The sequence below is a fragment of the Bos grunniens genome, chromosome 25 (assembly GCF_055505025.1).
Source record: "Bos grunniens cultivar Pamir isolate PY7600 chromosome 25, Bosgru_T2T1.0, whole genome shotgun sequence".
Taxonomy (NCBI): Eukaryota; Metazoa; Chordata; class Mammalia; order Artiodactyla; family Bovidae; genus Bos; species Bos grunniens.
In genome coordinates, this window is record NC_141189.1 from 40,021,865 (window position 1) to 40,041,245 (window position 19,381).

The 19,381-nt window shown below is 47.0% G+C and overlaps 1 protein-coding gene across 12 annotated transcripts in view; it reads right to left on the reverse strand.

Moving 5' to 3' along the window:
• IFT38 (intraflagellar transport 38) overlaps positions 1–19,381 on the reverse strand; it is a 30,066-nt gene that overhangs the window by 4,844 nt on the left and 5,841 nt on the right. For 4 of the 12 annotated variants that reach the window (XM_086376123.1, XM_086376115.1, XM_086376118.1 and 1 more), the window contains 8 exons: positions 18,911–19,090; positions 15,858–15,953; positions 13,633–13,716; positions 9,162–9,295; positions 6,973–7,114; positions 5,054–5,126; positions 4,102–4,179; positions 95–202 (listed from right to left, as the gene is read on the reverse strand). In XM_086376123.1, the coding sequence (XP_086232249.1) occupies positions 95–202; positions 4,102–4,179; positions 5,054–5,126; positions 6,973–7,114; positions 9,162–9,295; positions 13,633–13,716; positions 15,858–15,953; positions 18,911–19,090 (895 nt within the window). The remainder of the gene's footprint in view (positions 1–94; positions 203–4,101; positions 4,180–5,053; positions 5,127–6,972; positions 7,115–9,161; positions 9,296–13,632; positions 13,717–15,857; positions 15,954–18,910; positions 19,091–19,381) is intronic. The other 8 variants (XM_086376124.1, XM_086376119.1, XM_086376121.1 and 5 more) reach the window with 2 other exon arrangements.

Below are 19,381 nucleotides of genomic sequence, written 5' to 3' on the forward strand. Positions count from 1 at the left end.
CGGGCCTGGAAACCCAGCAGCCCTGACGGCAGTCTGGCTGCGGTTTCCTGGGCCCGGGGGTGGGGCAGGGGGTGAGCAAGCGAGGCTGGGCTACCTTGCGTGAGCACCTCCATGGCCGTGCGCAGCTGGGACAGCCGCCTCTCTTCCAGTTCGCTGTCGGATTCATCGTCCTCCTGGATGTCAACGTCAGAGTCACCGTTACCTGGCAGGGACACAAGGAGGCAAAACGAAAGGGCAGCTCCATCACTCCCTCCAGAACAGCCCCTGTCCAGTGAGGCTCCTGTGAAGAGCCATCTGTGCTGCTCAGCTTTTCCTGGGATGCAGCTGATTCTACAAGTCTCTTGGGAATGTCCTTAGCTCCTTAGGGAAGGGTTCATGCAGACAAGGATAGGCTAGATTTTTTAAAAAACAGTTTTCCGAAACAAGAAAAAAGTGGGTCAGTTATATCAGAAACACTATTCCGGCATGTAAAACTAAAACACTGACAGCCAGCTGTCAAGGGAGTTGGAAGTTCTTCGTTAGTTTGAGGGTGGGGGGGAACCATTCTCTGTTCAGCAAGACAAGCCTGGAGGCAAGCCAGGAAGGGCCTGAGTGGCTGTCCGGGACAAACGACTGCCTGGTAACTGGCAATGAAAACTGGGGCCCGTGATATTCTTAACTGGAGAAAATTCATTACAAAGATAAAGAGAGGTGGTTCTCAATGCAACAGCCTTTCACATTAATTTCCTAAACACCCCTCTGGAGTCTTGTGCCGGTCGAACATTTCCTGTAAACCTACAGGAGTTTCCACAGTGGGGAGGAAAAGACATCACTGTCCAGCCACTTTTTTGTGCCCAGAGTGGCAGAGGTTTCAGAAGGATGGAACTGGAAGAATGCAGTTGTTGTTCTGATCACTGATTCTTAAGACATTTTGGAAGTAGAGTCACTGTTCATCTGTGATAATGCTTTGTTTATTAGGCCCTGCTGTAGAGAGTGATGACGCGGCAGCTGCATCTGGCTGGGCTCTGAGGAAACGCTCTTCTTCCATCCACCCTGGAGGAAAGTGCTGTGCTCTACAGCACGGAGGCCAGAGCCAGCAGCTGTAGAAAGTGTCAGTAAGAGCATCCCGAGAGGACCTCAGCACAATCGATCCAAAAACTACCCCCTTACAAAAGCCATTACAGAGAATGGGATTAGATATGAATACAAATTAATGACCATAAAGTGAAATCACTCTTCAGATTAGTTCACTTTTTACTTCCTCCAGAAACAATTTGACATTAAGTCTTCACCCCATGCAATACAAAGCAAACGAAACCATGAATTTTAACCCAACATTAAAACAAGTACCTCAGACTCAGTATGATTTCTTCTGACAACTCGCAGCAACGGACTGAGGGTCAAACACGTAAAGTTAGTAGCGCTAACACAAAAGTCACTGAAGTCGAGCTGTCAGCGACACAGTAATATGAGTACAGCCAACAAGTGTGCTGGGAAGATTCACCAGGGAAAGAACAGACTTGCTGCTGGGACAAGTAGACAGCCACGTGCAAAAGAATGAAGCTGGACCCCTACCTCACACCACACACAAAGGATTAGCCTGAAATGGGTCAGAGATCTAAACGTAAGAATTAAAATGATAGAACACCTAGGAAAAAAACACATGGGTAAATCCCGGTGACCTGGAATTCGGCGGTTTCTCAAACATGCCACTAAAAGCACAGCAATAAAAGAAAAAAAAATTAATAAACTGAACTTGATCAAAACTCTGTAACAACAAAGGACAGCATCTAGAAGGTGAATGACAGAAAATACTCGCAAATCACATACGGGTCTGCTATCTAGACATATAACCCCACAGTAAAAAGACCACCCAGGGGCTTCCCTGGTAGTCCAGTGGTTAAGACTCAGCTCCTAATGTAAGGGACCTGGGTTCAATCCCTGGTCAGGGAACTAGAGCCTACGTGCCACAATCAAGACCCAGTGCAGCCAAATAAATAAATAAAAATAAACATTAAAAAAAAAAGATAACCCAATTAAAAAATGTGTGAAGTCGAGAATAGATCTCCCCAAAGAAGATACACAGAAGATACACAGCCAAAAGCAGACAAAAAGATGCTCCATTTCATTAGCTATTTCAGAGAAACTCAAAACCCCAGTGATTAAACTACAGGCAGTTTTTTTTATAGGTTTCTTTTAGATAAGCACTGTCCAACAGAAATATGCCAGCCCCAGATGCAATTTAAAATTTACAAGTATATTAAAGCAAAAGGAACAGGTGAATTAATTTCAATAATGTTCTATTTAACCCAATATACCTAAAATGTCATTTCAATAAGTAACCAACATAAAAAAACGTTAATGAGTAATTTTACTTTCCTTTTATATCAAGTCTTCAAAATCTGGTGTGTATTTGCTACAAACAGTGCATCTCAATTTGGCCTAGCCACATTTCAAGCGCTCAAGAACACCAGCTCATGGCCAGGAACACCCAGGGCTTCGAGACAGGGAGCTCCCTAGGCGCCTCCTCCATCTCTGGGCGCTGGGGCAACAGCTGATGCGGCAGGACCCGGGAAGTGTGCGCGCCATGCGTGAATATCTGCTCTCCACTCCATGACAGGGCTACTCAGTTGCGTTCAAGACATTCCTGGGTCATTTTATAAAGTCAGAGGCGGCCTTCAGTCCTAATGCTACAGTGCCTGAATTCTACAGAGGATGCAGTTAGACGCTTAACCGCCAGCAACAAGGTTTAAGACGCTGGTGGGGAGATGAAGAGTCACCTCTGACTTTTATTACCGGGCATCTGAACAAAGTACTTAGTCTTTTTAATCTCTGGGGCCAGTGGCACTTTTCCATCTCTAATTACTCAGCCTTTATCTTCCTCAAACCCCTCACTCCAAACCCCAAAGCCAAACCTGAGGTGACTTCACTCCTTGCTTAACAGAAAAAATAGTCTCCACTGGATGTGAGCCCTCAAGCATACGACCCACCTTCCAGCTCATCAAACTGCCTCAGCTTGAGCCCTGTGTGTTCATACGCTTCCTTGCTCAGTGAAACTCACCCTTGACCCTAGGCCCTGGTTGCCAGCCTTTCTGGATTTTCCCTCTCTGGTAGCTCCCATCTTCCCAGCTCCTCAGATTTAATCTTTGCTTAAACAGAGTCTCCTCATGGTCTCCCCTGACTCCTCTTTACAACTGCAATCCATGACCCCCTCCCTACGTCCTGACCTGCTCCACTTCCCCACATTGGCATTTTTCACCTTCCACAAACAGCTTGCTTGTTTGTCCCCAAGCATGTCACCAGACCGTCAATTCATTTAAGGCAAGCATCCCCATTTACTGTCCACTGAAATGTCCTTAGCACCCAGAACCTCTACTCAATAATGCTTTGCTGGGTTAAATCAGCCACCCACAGGGTAGCCTGAACAAAATGATCTCTTCCAGATCTTGGATTTTGCTCATCCTCACCTCCAATTCAAGTCTATGTACTATTAGATTGTTCTGTTCAGAGGACTTTTTCACAGATAAAAGTTCAGGAAGTCTTCCTTTCTACCTCTCCTCATTTATATCCCTGGTGGCTCAGATGGTAAAGAATCCACCTCCAATGCAGGAAACCTGGGTTCAATCCCTGGGTCAGGAAGATCCCCGGAGAAGGGAAGGACTACTCACTCCAGTATTCTTGCCTGGAGAATTCCATGGATGGAGGAGCCTGCCAGGCTACAGTCCATGGGGTTGCAAAGAGCTGGATACGACTGAGTGACTAACGCCTTCACTTTCCACTATGGCCATGTTCCCATATGTGTAGAAAAGCAAAGACAGACGGGGAAGCTTAAGTAGCTCAGGATGAGCAGAACTGAGAGTGGTGCTTCATAAGTTATTTTCCTAACTTATTTGCTCACCACAAGCTAATTAAGCATTACCCTTCATTAGGCTGGTTTAAACTGAAAATTACTTTTCCAGAAACACTAAATCACACATACGCATGAGAATCTCTTTCAGAAGATCCCAAACCTATGGATCACAAACTTAAGGTCTGAGTTAAGAAGAATAAAGCAGGCTCAGTGAGAAAGGTCTCAATGTGCAGTCCAGGGCAGAGCGGGATGTAGGGGAACCAGGCTCTTACCTGTGCCGGGCCTCTCGGAGGGGGACACACTCCAGGCAGGCTTATCACCGAGGGCCGCGTCAGGCACTCCTGGCTGACCTGGAACCATAAAGGTGAGCGGCTGCTTTGGCTAGAGAGGCCCAGGGAATTTTCTAAGCTCACCCCTATAGGATTCCCCAGCAGTCCCTACACTCCTTCCAGACAAAGTTGCCTAAGATTCAGGAGAGAGAGGCAGAGAACAAGTATAACAGCAAAGAGGTACGGAAGGAAAAGACACAGAGCAAGAGAGCACGCAGACCTGCGGTCCCGGGGACACCTCCCGCGAGCACGCGAGAGAAACCATCACAAGAAGAGAGAAACAAGCAAGCAGAGAGTCTCGGAGACGCAGCCACGAACCCCACATGACGACCGGGTGCTGCTACTGCGCCCAGGGCTGACCTGACACCCTGGTGAAGTCTGTGGATGAAGTGGGCTGACCAGCCTCGGGGAAGACTCCTTCCCAGGATCTAGGTCTTACATGTAGGTTGCCCCCATTTCTCTGTAGGTGAGAGCCTAGACAAAGGACTCTGAACTTTGGGGGGACACGTTCTGGGGGTGTGGTGGGGGACTACCTTCAAGAAAATGCACTTGTACCCCATCACAATACTTGCTGCCCCTCAGTTTGCCCTAAAATAAGGAACCCTACAGACTGCTGAAAACAAGATTTCTTCTATAGTTATATATAACTCTAACTAATAACTATCATTTAAATAGGGGAAAATAAGATTTCAGTTGGCATGAAAACCAAATGTGCTTTTAAATGGTATGTAATTTTTAACACAACACTCTCTCTCAAGCTCCTGAATCAAAATAGTACTGATAAAAAAGTTGTGAGAAAATCACCTTTTAAAAAAATAAAATGTGCGTGTTAAGTTTTCCAAGGCTGAAAACACTAGTCCAGAAAAAGCACGTCTGTTTAAACGTGTGGACTTACTTCCACTCTTGAGCAGACGTTTTCCTTCCTCCTTGAGCTTGTTTTGCATCAGACGGAGAGTGTTCTCAGTTTCCTGTGGAGCAGGAGAAACAAGAGCCAGGAGAAAGGACCCTTTTGGACTGTTTTATTCTTCTTTGCCATGTAAGTACTGCTAGACTTGTGATGCAAAAGCAGAGAAGACTGAGCTCCAGGAAGGGGAGGAGGAAACCTGATACCCCTTCTCCGTCATCACCCCAGGAGCCGGATCAAAGTGGGGGGCTCCCAGCAAGGACACATTTGGCCAAGATGGCCTGACCGGCCTCCAAACCCACGCTCCTTCCATCACACCTAACTGCCTCTGAAGAAAAGCAACAACACAATGAAACGTCTGCCACCCATGCTGGCGTGGGATGTGGACACAGAAACGGATGCATCAGCTCTGGGCCTTTTGCTAATAAAATAAAGCAGGGATTTACCATTTTCCTTCCCTGCACAATTCTGGCCCTGAAAGGTGCTAAATGGTGGAAGTGATCAAACAGGAAAAGAAAGAAAGACAGACTCATCTTAATTCCTAGGATATTTTTTTAAAAAGCCAATACTTGAGTTGGGTTATAAAATGTGACCCTGATTATTCTCAAGAGAAAATGGGAGAGGAAATCGGCTTTAAAAAAGGTGCTGTTGTTCTGAACATTACAAAGGAAGCAGTGTTCCACGATGAGATATTCTGAGGGACCAGGAACCAGAAGCCCAGGAGCAGGTGTGAGCCGGCAGGTGCTGCCGAAAGGACAGTGGGCAGGGAGGGGCCCCTCAGAAGTCACCCCAGCTGCCCTCTCGCATCCCGAGGCATGTTCTTCCTTACGTTTTCCAAGCCCAGGGTGGCCCAGAAACAGAACAAAATGGTCAGCTTATTTTCACTGTCTCTTTACTGCTCTTTCCCAGATGCTCAGTGTTTAAGATTTCCAGAACCCCAGGGGCTTTTCACTGCCCTCAAAATGTGCCTGTCCTGGGTCCCCCACTCCTGCCTCTGCCGTAAGCAAGAGTGGCAACAGGTTTCCTGTCCAGATAAACGTGTCCAGATGAAGGTGATAAGCCACTCACAGCCAGCTCTCCTGGACAACTAAGCAGCATCACCTAATTCAAATGTCCAGGTTTGTAAGAAGGCAAGGATGACCTTTACACCAAAAGTTGTCAAGGACAGCAGGGGAAAGGGAGCTTGCAGACCAGTTTCACAGTGAACATAAATTTCAAATGACGATTCTTAGGTTAAGGAGAAATATTCTTAGGGGATAAGGACAATTCAAAATGACAGCAATCCAACTTCCTTAGTTCTGATTCCATATTTATCAACTGATGCTAGGACCTGAAATACTCTTTCATAAATGACTTTACACACTGGGATGAGAGGAACCTGTAAAACAACTGGTCAGGTTCAAGGTCATACCTCTTTCCCACAATAAACTACAATGCTTTATAAAGCAGTTTCTGAAAAGCCAGTCTGGATGATTCAATTAACGAGGGCTTGAAAATCTTCCAGTGAATTAACCAAGCAAGTTTTTAGATCTGTCCTCAGGACGCATTACATAATTTGTGGGACTCAGTGCAAAATAAAATGCAGTTGAGAATTAAGAATTTCAAGACAACGCAGCATTAAAGCCAGCCCAGGAATTTCTAAGCCTGCAGTTATAACCAACTGCCCAGGTCACGTGGTGGCCCTGTCTGTAGCCCTGACTGACCAAACCTGCCATCAAAAACCTGACAACTTTTGAGTCCAGGCTATACAACCAGGAAAACAGAAGCACCACATGAGTCTGATCAGGGAGAAAAAACACTCATCCGATATTCTTTCTCATGATGCTCTTTATAAACCGGCAAGTCAACAAGTACAAAGCAACACACGGGAACCGAACCAACGGTCTGTGCAGAAGGGACTCAGCACTCACCTCAAACCTCTCCTGCTCCATCCTGTGATGATCCTCCAGCTGCTGCTCCAGATAAGCCAGATTCCGAAACTTCTCGAGATAAATTTCATACTGCTTCTGCAATTCCTCCTCAATCTTCTCATATTCATCCATAAACGCTGGCCTAAAACAACAAAATGAAAAAAAAAAAAAGGAAAGATTAACCAATACACAAACATATAGTAACTTGAAATTGGTATTCAGAGCCCCAGATTCCATCCTGGCTTTCCCTGGAAAGCCTTTAACTGGGGGAGGTTCTTCATTCTTGTAACAAAAGCTAATTTCTCCTTTTCTCTCTCCTCCCCACAAAAGGAAGATACATTTAATCAAAAATTAAGATGGGTTCTTTGTAAAAGCTAGAAAAATATCCTGAAAGTACTAAGAATAAAATTAAAATGATGCCTAATTTCATCACTAGGTGTTACCACTTAATATTTGACATTCATCCTTCCAGACTTTTCGGTGCATAGGTATATACAGAAATGATTTCTTTTCAACAAACATTACGAATATTATCTTAAATGAAGCTCTAGGGTCTTTTTTTCTCATTTGGTATGGCACAGATTTCAATACAGTTAAAAAATAATCACAAACTGTATACATCTCTAAAAATCAATAAATTAAATGTATGCATTATCTTGTGTGCTAAATCACTTCAGGCGTGTCTGACTCGTTGCACCGCATGGACTGTAGCTCGCCAGGCTCCTCTGTCCATGGGATTCTCCAGGCAAGAAGACTGGAGTGGGTTGCCATGCCCTCCTCCAGGGGATCTTGCTGACCCAGGGATCAAACCCCTGTCTCTTAGTCTCCTGCACTGACAGGAGGGTTCTTTACCACTGGTGCCACCTGGGAAGCCCCATGCACTAACTTAGCTGGGCTTAATACTCTGCTGTCTGCATGTTCCAAAATTTAATCAGTCCCCTAAAAAAAGAAACAAAGATTGCTACAAATTAAAGCCAAATTTTAATTAAACCAAAATATAAAAACTTAAAAACAGTGACTTCCCGGTTACTAAGACTCCCTGCTCCCAATGCAGGAGGCCTGTGTTCTGTCCCTGGTCAGGGAACTAGATCCCACAAGCCACAACTCAAGATCCCACATGCTGCACCCAAATAGATAATAAAAATAATTTTTTAAAAACTTAAAAAAAAATGTTTAAACTGGTTTGCTGAAGTTTCTATTTTCTATTGTTGATCTTAAAGAGAAACCTCTCTTCTTTTAAAACAATGAACAGATAAACTAGAAAAATAATTCAAAATCTCTTGGAGTAGAGGAAAACAGAAATTTTTCCATTAAAAAGATCTGAGGCTTAACAAAATTGAATTTAAACTTGAAAGGCAGAATTTTTTAATGAGACAAATCTATCCAGTGACCCTGATTCCAGAGGCGGAAGGGGCCGGGGCGTGCCCTTGAGGAGGAGGAAGCCTGATGCTCTCTGGGCTACTGTCTGCTCTTCCTAGGCGCTGCCTTCCCGCAGGTCTCAGGACAGCAGCCAGAGTGCAGGCCAGGTACCAGTGTGCCAAACAAGCAAGGCATGTTCAGAGTGGACACAGCAGCTGGACAGAGGAGGGAGGACAGAGAAAAATAACAGAAGAATGAAAGGGACGAAGAGCAACAGGGCAGAGCGAGGAAAAGCAGACACAGAGCTGCGGGGGCTGGGGGGAGGGAGAAGGGGAGATGGAAGCAGGGAGGGAGGCAGAGAAAAAGAAAGAGGTGGGGGCAAGAGAGAGTGAACCCCAAGAAAATGTGAGGCGCATGCTGGAAAGGGAAGAAGATGAATTACCAGTGAGGAATTATAAAGCTCTAAATCCAACTCCAACCAAGAAGCAAGAGTGTTTCTATTCCCACCTAATTTATGGCAGGACACGGGTCTGGGGAGCCAGGCCTTGTATAACAACTTCCACCATCTGGATTTACTTACTTTGCCTTGCATTCCAAGAAGCTAAAAGGCTAGAAGTGGGGGTTCAAGAATAAAGCAGTTTTCCAGACATACCGAAAGCAGTCAACAGACGGAGCCCAACAGTGTGCTTGTTGGAACAAGAGACACACGTACATTCTGCAGCAGAGGCGTCCCACGGCCTGAAAGGCTAACGCCACTGGCCGCACACTCCCTCGGTCTGCTCTGACTTCCAGGGGCAGCCCTCCACTCACGCCCCGGTGTTCACACCTACCTGACGCTCTGCAGAGTCTGCAGTCGCTTCCGATTTCTTTCCAGCTCTAATTTCCTCTTTTCGATTTTGGCTTCTAAGTTAGCTTCGTCAGAGGCCACATTATTGAGCAGGTCTTTTGTCTTCTGAACCTGTGCCTACATTTAACAGGAAATGAAGGAGACAAGGTCCAGTACAGAACCTCGACCCGACTCTGAAAGAGAGGGGCTTCTCAACTCCTCAGGCCCAGCAAGACCTCGGGAAACAGAAACAAAGGGAAGCAAACAGATCAAACCCTCCCCCGAGCCATCGCTCACTTAACCCACTATTTCCAGGAGGAACATCACAGAGGCCCAGGAAAAAAAGTATCCATTTTTCTTCCATGAGAAGGTGTTTCTGCCCAGGGAAACGAATGCAGGTGGAAAGAATCCTGCGTAGGAAAGTATCCTACGCAGAGCCTGAGACCTGTCGGCTCACCTGTTGAGATGGTTACACCTCACCTGCAGGTGATGGTCCGCCTTCATCTACCTGGTTCAGGCTTCTCCCAAGCTACAAAGAACTGACTTACAGAACAGATGCACAAACAAGCTTTATCTTAGCTTCACTTCCCTGGAGTTTGCTCAGATTCATGTCCATTGAGTCAATAATGCCATCCAACCATATCATCCTCTGCCACCCCCTTCTTTTGCTTTCCATCTTTCCCAGCATCAGGGTCTTTTCCAATCAGTTGGCTCTTCCCATCAGGTGGCCAAAGTACTGGAGCTTCAGCTTCAGCATCACTACTTCTAATTCAGGGTTGATTTCCTTTAGAATTGACTGGTTTGATCTCCTTAGAATTTACACGTGTGGTCTGTTTACCGGAGAAGGCAATGGCAACCCACTCCAGTATTCTTGCCTAGCAAATCCCATGGACGGAGGAGCCTGGTGGGCTGCCGTCTGTGGGGTCACACAGTCGGACACGACTGAAGTGACTTCGCATAGCATAGTCTGTTTACCTGCAGGCCCCTGAAATGCTATGTGGTCCAGAGAAACTGCCTAAGGAGACCAGACACGTTCCACGACTCTCAAGAGTCGGCACACACTTGGAAGCGTCACTTTCATTGATAATTTATGGCTTAATTTTTTTTGTCTAACTTCACTAACCATTTCCAAGGTGCCTTCATGAAGACGAATCTCATGCCACTAACTTGTTGAAGGTACTCACAAAGCCCAAGCAGGGATCCGAGTTTACTCTCAGAGGAAGACAAAGTGGGTCTCCGTTTTGAACAAACTACTCAAGCTAATGGCAACACTTCTGTAAATCAGTCAGATTAAAACCTAGTGAATCATCTATCTGACCTCAAAAGTAAAGTTTTTTAAAAGGTTCTGGGACGTTCCTGGTCGTCCAGTGGCTAAGACTCTTTGCTCCCAATGCAGGAGGCCCAGGTTCGATTCCTGGTCAGGGGACTAGATCCCACATGCAGAAACTAAGATCCCACATGCTGCAACTAAGACCCAGCTCAGCCAAATAAATATATATTTTTTAAAAAGGCTCTTTTTAAAATAAATGGCCTATATTTTATAATCCCTTTTAAGTTTCCAGGTTGTTTCATTTTTTTTGAATTATCAAATATTATGGATATTTTCCAACAATGAAAAGACACCTTAAGAGATTTTCACCAAGAAATGAACTGTGCCCTCATTCGGCAGCCTCAACAGGCCGCCCTCATTGTTAATACACTTAGTAGAAAAGGCACATTTATGCCATGCTAACTTGATTCAGCCAGAACACTCACAAGCACAAAAATATTATCATTAAAATTTTGTTTTATATTAACAATTACAAACTTACAAAGAGCTCAAGTATAATACAAAGCATTTTTCCCTGACTTAGATGAGAGTGAGCCGCTGACTTGATGCTCCATCACATCTAAATACTTTAATGTGTATTTCCTGCAATAAGGACTTCCTCCTATACATCCAGACAGAAGACGAACCCTGACGCACAACCTCATCCAACCCACAACCCACTGAAGGCCTCAATAGCAGACAGGAGTGACCCTGGGCATTCATTCAGTCACCAGGTCTACCTGGTCTCCTTGGGTCTGGACAGCTCCTCAGCCTCTCCTGGAAGTTCAGGGCCTTTCCACTGCTGAAGAGTAGGGGCCAGGGCACTTCAGAATGCCCCTCAACCTGCCTTCATCTAATTAGCTTCAGATGATGCACCCTTAGCAGAACAGCGCAGATTATCACCGCCCCCTGCCTTTCAACAGGCACGCATTATTCTGACCTGCTCCATCATGGAAGATGTTCACCCTGATCGTTGGATTAAGGGAATGTCTGTCAAGCTACTCATATATCACTCTCTCCTTAATTAATGAGTATCTTGTAGGGAGCTACTTTGAAACCATGTAAAAATCTGCTTTTCATCAGTTTGCAATGTATTCATTTACCTTTTATACCTGTGAGCACTCATCCAACGGTCTATAATCCATTACTGTATTTATTTTGACACTTAACCTGTCTCTGATGTGGCTGGGGGAAGCTCATTCAGTTCTTTGAGTACTTCGTGCTTTCTGGCAGAAGAAGACCTTGTATTTTCTTCTCCCAGCTCTGGAATCAGTCATTTCTCCCAAGAGCCCTGCTTCCCTTTAGAGCCCAGTGGCATTTAGAAACCAAGATCTGGGGGCTAGGTGTCCTTGGGGCTAAGAAACATGAATGCGTGTGTGGGTATGCATGCCTATGTACATAATATGTCATACATAAGGTATGTGTACATAAGATTCATTCCCATAACTATCTATCTATATTGAAATGCATTTAACTGTCAATCAACACCTATTTCAGGGTTTGCTCTAATTTTTTCCCTTTCCGTATCAGTAACCCCGTCTCCAATGGTGAGAACCTTGGCTCCCGCATCTTTAATATATTCCCTCATTTGGTCAAGTTGCCGATATGGAACTGTCTCCGTCTGGGCTGCCCCACACCTCCCCCGCTGCTGAGGCTCTGCCTCTCTGTGCTGAGCTGACCAGGGAGTGTCACTGTTACATGACAAGAGGACTATAAAAACCTATCCATCTTGGAGTTCTGTACAACTCTCAGCAAATTTTGTTTTATAACTACTCCTAATTTATGTAAGGCCCCTCATCTCTGTATACTGAGTAAAATGAACCTCTAATAATGAAAGTGGAGAGTGAGAAAGTGGGCTTAAAGCTCAACACTCAGAAAACGAAGATCATGGCATCTGGTCCCATCACTTCATGGGAAATAGATGGGGAAACAGTGGAAACCGTGTCAGACTTTATTTTTGGGGGCTCCAAAATCATTGCAGATGGTGACTGCAACCATGAAATTAAAAGACGCTTACTCCTTGGAAGGAAAGTTATGACCAACCTAGACAGCATATTCAAAAGCAGAGACATTACTTTGCCAACAAAGGTCCGTCTAGTCAAGGCTATGATTTTTCCTGTGGTCATGTATGGATGTGAGAGTTGGACTGTGAAGAAGGCTGAGTGCCGAAGAATTGATGCTTTTGAACTGTGGTGTTGGAGAAGACTCTTGAGAGTCCCTTGGACTGCAAGGAGATCCAACCAGTCCATTCTGAAGGAGATCAGCCCTGGGATTTCTTTGGAAGGAATGATGCTAAAGCTGAAACTCCAGTACTTTGGCCACCTTATGCGAAGAGTTGACTCATTGGAAAAGACTCTGATGCTGGGAGGGATTGGGGGCAGGAGGAGAAGGGGACGACAGAGGATGAGATGGCTGGATGGCATCACCGACTCGATGGACGTGGGTTTGAGTGAACTCTGGGAGTTGGTGATGGACAGGGAGGCCTGGCGTGCTGCGATTCATGGGGTCGCGAAGAGTCGGACATGACTGAGTGACTGAACTGAACTGAATAATGACTGAATACCTACTATGTACCAGAGTCTCTGTATGACAGACTGTCATAATGAATGCCCATGAGGACCCCACATGGCAGGGACTGTTTTATGGATGAGGAAAGTAAGGCACAGAAAGGTTAAGAAACCTGCCTGACGTCACACAGGGCAGGGTTCAAGCCCAAGTAGTCTGAGTTTCTGTCACTATCTACCTTCCAAATGAATGATTCAGATGCAATGAGCTTATAATAACTAACCATGGATGATTAGTAAAGGATGATGATCATTCTATTTATTCAGTGTTTAGAATTAAGATAACCTAGAAATAATCTAGATGCTCAACAGTGAGGAAATGGTTAAATAAGTTGTGGAGAGTCCATAAAACAGTATTTACTGAAAATTTTAAGAAATTATTAAATTAATAAAACTGACAAAATTTTAGTAACACGAAAACAATAACAAGCGTAAGATAACAGTAAATCACCTAGCTATTCCAGAACGTGCTCTAAATTTTTCACTTCCCCACTAACACGTTCAATCTTTGTTATGAGGCCCAGCTTGTTCTGTCCTGTAAAACCAGGAACTCACTATTTTCCAGTTCTAGGCACAAAAACTTTAAATACAAGTAATCTTACCAGAATATCTTTTATTGCAATTCTCATCACTTTTTCAGTCTCATTTATTTCCAGAGGTCTGGCAACTGCTTCTGTTCTCAGTTCCTATAAGAAACAATGAAACGAAAAAAAAATTTTTTTTAGAAGAGGAATTCTCAAAACCAATTCCCAGCTCTAGATATGGCTTATGGACTAGTTCTCAAAGTTTCATTATGACGTGGGTCTCCTATGCAGCAACACTCCTGCCGTCACCTCCTACAAGTATCGTCTATGACTCTCTGCCAATCTGACCTCTCTCCAGAGCTCAAGGCCCCACTCTTCAGCTATGGGCCCCCAGGACCCCAACACCATGGGAAGCTGAACTCACCACTCAGAATCTTTTCTCTCCAAATCTGCTTCTTTACCTGCATTCCATTCAGAGACCCCAAACCAAGTGCAACTGAACTTCCTGTCTGAGTCCTCCGCCAGCCTGCACTGTCTTCCTTATGCTCACGGCCCTCTAAGTTGCTTATCACTGACAACTGTGCCCAGTGAGAAGAGTCCACGCGGCCCTGCCCCGGCACTGGCCACTAACCGTCAAGGGGGGCATCTGCGCCTATCATGTCAGTACGGGACAGTTCTGAAAGCTGGAGCTTTAACTGCATGCGGTTATGGGGTTCCGGGAGCACCTCCTCAAACCCTGCCCTGTGCTTCTTTCAGTCCGCGGTGCACTTTGTCCCCCCGCCGGGGAGTGCCACTGAGCACAGGGACACGACCTCAAGGACACAGAACAGAGCCTCCCGGTCTGAGGCTGGAGTCGGCCCTCGGGGAACGCCTGCTGAGTGTACCGGATGGGAGCTTCTGCGGATCACAACTACACAGAATTCGACAAGTCGGACACTCAGGGCCTCATGGCTCCACGGCAACAGCTCAGCCTCTGACTGCTTCGTCAATTCACTACAGGCTGGCGTGGAAAGAGCCCCTCGGAATCCTGGTGAAGCCTCATAACGAAGCCAGGAAACTCTGCTGGTGAACAGCGAGTGACCAGCTCTCATCTCTGGGTCTGCAAGGAACACGATCAGACACACATTCACCGCACTATCAACAGAAAACACGGGATGCCTGGAACTGCCTCGCTGCTTATGTAAACCAGCTGTCAGACACCACTGGCAGGTTTGTTCTGCCAACCACACGGCACCAGGTGGCAATGCATCCAGAGCCGGGATGGTGAGCCGGCACCAAGTCCCCGCATGCAGTCTGCTTCTAGGGCAGAAAGGAACAATACCATCACACTGAGACAGCAATGCCAGGACACGGGCGAGGCAGTGAGAACAGCCACGGATGGCACACCTGACGGGGATGCAGCCAACTAAACGCATCTAATTCAGAAATATCAGATGTGCGCCCATAGGCTGCAATGCCATAAATCCTCACAGGTAAGAACTAACACTCCCATTTCTTCTTCAACCAGTAGCTAGCTCCCAAACTCTGCTGCACACTGGGATCACCTGCAGAGCTTCAAAAATCTGGCTCTCACTTGCAGACATTTCAATCCACTGGTCCAGGGGACGACCTGGATGTCGGGTGATTTAAAAGCTCTATAGGAGCTTCAAGGGCGTTTTAGGAACCCACTCTTCAACAGCTCCTTAAACACAGAGGACAGAGCATCCACCTTGACTGACAGGGGCTAAAATAAAGACTGCAAATAAATTTCAACTGTAACATCAACTTCAATTGACTGCCTAGATTAGTGACTGGCTCCCAAACTGATTAAGTGTTAGAACCACCCAGGAGACTTAAAACTCCTGATGCCCAAGTCACATTCCGTACCAGTGACATCAGCATGGAAGCCAGAAACCAGCAGTTTGTAAAGATCCCCAGGTGATTCCACTGGGCAACGAGATTCGGGAGCCACAGGCTGGGAGGAGCGTTTTGTTGGGAAGCACGCCGAGGCTGAGGGCACCGGGGCGAAAGCATTGTGATCAATAAAGTCTGCCACAGGAACAAGAGGGAGAGCTGAGGCAACACGGCACACGTGTGCCATTCCTGAACCAGATGCCAAAGGCATCAGAAACAGACGCGAGCCCACCAGGAGGAGGAACTGCAGCTCATGGATTGTACTTTCCTGCAAAGTATCTCATTTTATCAGGTACTGTTTAATGAAACCAAGAGAACAGGAAAAAAGCTAATTGGAAAAGAAACCCTGGAAGTCTGCTCAGCTGAGGAGGTAATTAGGGAGGTAACGGAGGTATCTGAACACCACTCACCCTCAGCTCCACCTCCTTGCCCAGCAAGTCATACAGAGACGCTCCTTTGGAAGTGATTTCAGAAGCAAGCTGCCTTGCTGCTTTTAAATCTGCAATCTAGAAGGAAGATATCAAAAACAGAAACTTCATTAACAGGTTTTCAGCATGCAGAAAGAACCAACCTGTTCCTATCATTGCCTCCTCCAGTCAGAATACTTATCTAACTATAGAACGTGTTTTCCCCGAGACATACTTACACCCCATAGACGAGAGCTCCCAAGACACCAGTTTAAGAGACACTGATCTAAGCACAAATTATATCAATTCCAGGCCCCCTGGGTCTCTCTGAAAACCCCAATGTCAAGTCAAATGCACTCTGCAAGAGGAGGTGTGTGGGGGTGTAAGGCTGGCACGCCTCCCACAATGAGGGGCTCTGGCAGCGGCGGGGTGAGCAGAGGAGGGGCAGCCTGAGGACACAGTCCTGTGCAGCCCTGAGGCCCTGTGTTCACCCTGAACATGTTCAGGGGGCACTCCACAGGCCACCGAGGCTTCAGAGGAGCTCACTGGCCCAAAGCGCTCACAGCAGAGCCGCCGCCACAAGACTCTGCCGTGAGGATGGTGAGGACGACTGAGCACGCAGCCTGGGGAAAGCTTCTCTCTCAGGGTATGCATGCCGCAGCCTCCTCCGTGAATGTGCTACATTTCCAAAGAGCCAAGTATTTCCCAGTTCTGGTCTCTCCCTGCTCCCCCAGTCAACGAACTCCCACCGCCTTTTCAAGCCACCTGCAACAACGCTCCTTTTTCACTCACAGTGGGCGACTCGTCCGGTTCCTAGTCCTCAGGACTCTGCTTCCACCAGCAGCGAGCTTCTGGCTTCCCCTGTGGGAGTCTTCTCACCACCCCTCTCCACTTCTCAGTACTGGAATCAGCAGAGTTCAGCCCCTCAACCTCTTCCCCTCACACTCCCCACAAGCTCCTGGCTCAGATGCTGAGATCCAAGCTACGAGTTGAGGCTCCACGTCTCCACTAGGACACTTCAGAGGTGCTGCAAAGGCAACATCCCAAACCAAACTCCTCATCTTTCCTGCCAGACCTGCTCCTTCCAAACTCTCCTCTGTTTCAGCGGATGGCAACCCCGTCCTGGCGGGAACTCATACCCATACTCTAGAGCTGTGACATCTAACACATGCCCACCAGTCACATGCCAGTTTTAATGTTAAACCATTTAAAATTAAGTAAAACTTAAACTCAGTTCCTGGGTTGTACTGGTGATACGTGGCTAGTGGCCACCGTGCCGCGTGGCACAGGCCACATCCACCAGCACAGGAAGGGTGACTCGGCAGAGCCGTTTCAGACCTTCCTTATAGCGTCCACTTTCGCTCAACCTTTTGCCTCCTGGGGCAAGCTGCCCCCAGCACCAGTGCCCTGCAGCCTCTGAACAGAGCTGCAGTCAAGGACCCGGGCCCTCTGGCCAGTCATGTTCTTATTAAGAAGATCTGCACCCTAGGTCTCTTTATCCAAGGCCTCGGGCCCGGGTCCTCTTCAGTGCCTCTGCCGACCTGACTTGGGAAGGCAGGGCAAACACCTGATGACCCTCTCCCCCATTCAGTCCCCACCACGTTCGCACTCTGAGCCTCCCACACCTTGGTGTGGCGGGGGGGCCGTTTAAACTGCCAGAGCAGTTCTATGAAACAGGGAGTCGACACTCCCTCTGGCTCTAGCCCCTTGCTTACACCACAACAGCTAGTGATTAAAGACACAGCTTTCACGTTTGGCTTATTGCTTTAACTGAGTCCTCCGACACCTCACAGCTCCCACTCTCCCCAAACTCAGCTGAGCGCTCACTGGCCGCTCAGAGTCACAGGCACCATCACCTCGGGCTTTCTCATAGGTCTCTCTGCTCCCACCTTTGCCTCCACACTCAGTCTGACTCAATCCAGCAACCACAGTGATCCTTTTAATATGAGGCTTCAAATGATGGACTTCTCTGTTCAAAACTCGACCACTTTCCACCTCAAAGTCTTGGCAGTGGCTTTCCAGGGACCCCAGGGCCTGTGGCAGCCTCCCCTCCCAGCTCTCATCACATGGCCCCCCTCGCATTTCCTCACACACACACAACACACCCTCCACTGAACAGCTTGCTCCTTCCCTCCTTCAGATCTTCGCTGAGACATCACGCAGTCCCTGAGGCTGTCCTATCTCCCAATTTAAGGCCCTCCCCCAGCACCAGGGCTTCCCTGGTGGCTCAGAGGTTAAAGCGTCTGCCTGCAATGCGGGAGACCTGGGTTCGATCCCTGGGTCGGGAAGATCCCCTGGAGAAGGAAATGGCAACCCACTCCAGTATTCTTGCCTGGAGAATCCCATGGGCAGAGGAGGCTGGTGGGCTACAGTCACAGGGTCGCAGAGTCGGACACGACGAGCGACTTCACTTTCACTTTTTCCAGCACCTCAGCCCCTCCCTCTTCACCATCCATCACCCGTTCAGCCCATCTGACATGCCGCTCCTTCTGCTGTGCAGTTCAGTCTGGCTCCCCCAGCGGAGCCGCAGGAACTGAGGAGCCTGTGCTTGCTCACGCCTGTACCCCCAGCACTTGAACATAAATAGCTGAATTTATTGTCCCTTCTGCTTTGATCCAAATGCTGACAAGCACAAAACTGGGTCTTCCCTGGTGGTTCAGTGGTTAAGAGAATCTGCCTTGCAATGCAAGCAATGCGGGTTTGATCCCTAGTGGGCGCACTAAGATCCCACAGGCTGTGGAGCAACTAACCCTGCACGCTGCAACTGAGCCCACGAGCTCTGGAGCCCAAGTGCCACAACTAGAGAGTCCACGCACCACAATCGCAGACCCTGCTTGCCATAGCGATGATCCCCTTGCCACACCTGAGACCCAACAGGGACAAACAAATTAAGTTTTTGAAAAATTAAAAAGCAATGCTGATTAGTGAGCTCAAAACTGACAAACGGCCCTCAGTCAGGGAGTAAGGAAAGGGGTGCTCCTGTATTGCTATATTCCAGTTCTGAGTCTGAGAAATAAACATCCCATCTCTCACTACAAGCCCTGCACTGTCCTCACCTTGGAGCCAAGATCAAACTTGAACTTGCTGACGTCTTCCTCTGCTCGTTTAGAGCCCTCCATGCCTTTGGTCTTCATAGCGTTGTAAAGAACAGAGGTGATCTTCAGCAGTTCTTTCACTGCGTACCCGTCTGCCTGATAAAGCTTCTTGGTATTGAGTTTTATATGTGCCTTGGTGGCCTATTTTCAGGCAAAAAAAAAAAAGTTTAAGATCCTTTCCATGTAAAATTAAACCAAAGCCCATGTAGGTCATTTGAAAATGTCTCTGCCAACAATTGGTACATAACCAAAGCATATTAAGAGTCCAACTTTCAAGTCACTCTTATATTGTGAGTGGGTACACAGACTGGTACAATCCTGATGGAAAGCAATTTGGTAAATGACAACAAGATGATAAATGCACCTATCTTCTGACTAAGAAACTCCAATCCTAAGAACTTATGATAGGAATATACATTGTCACAAACAAAA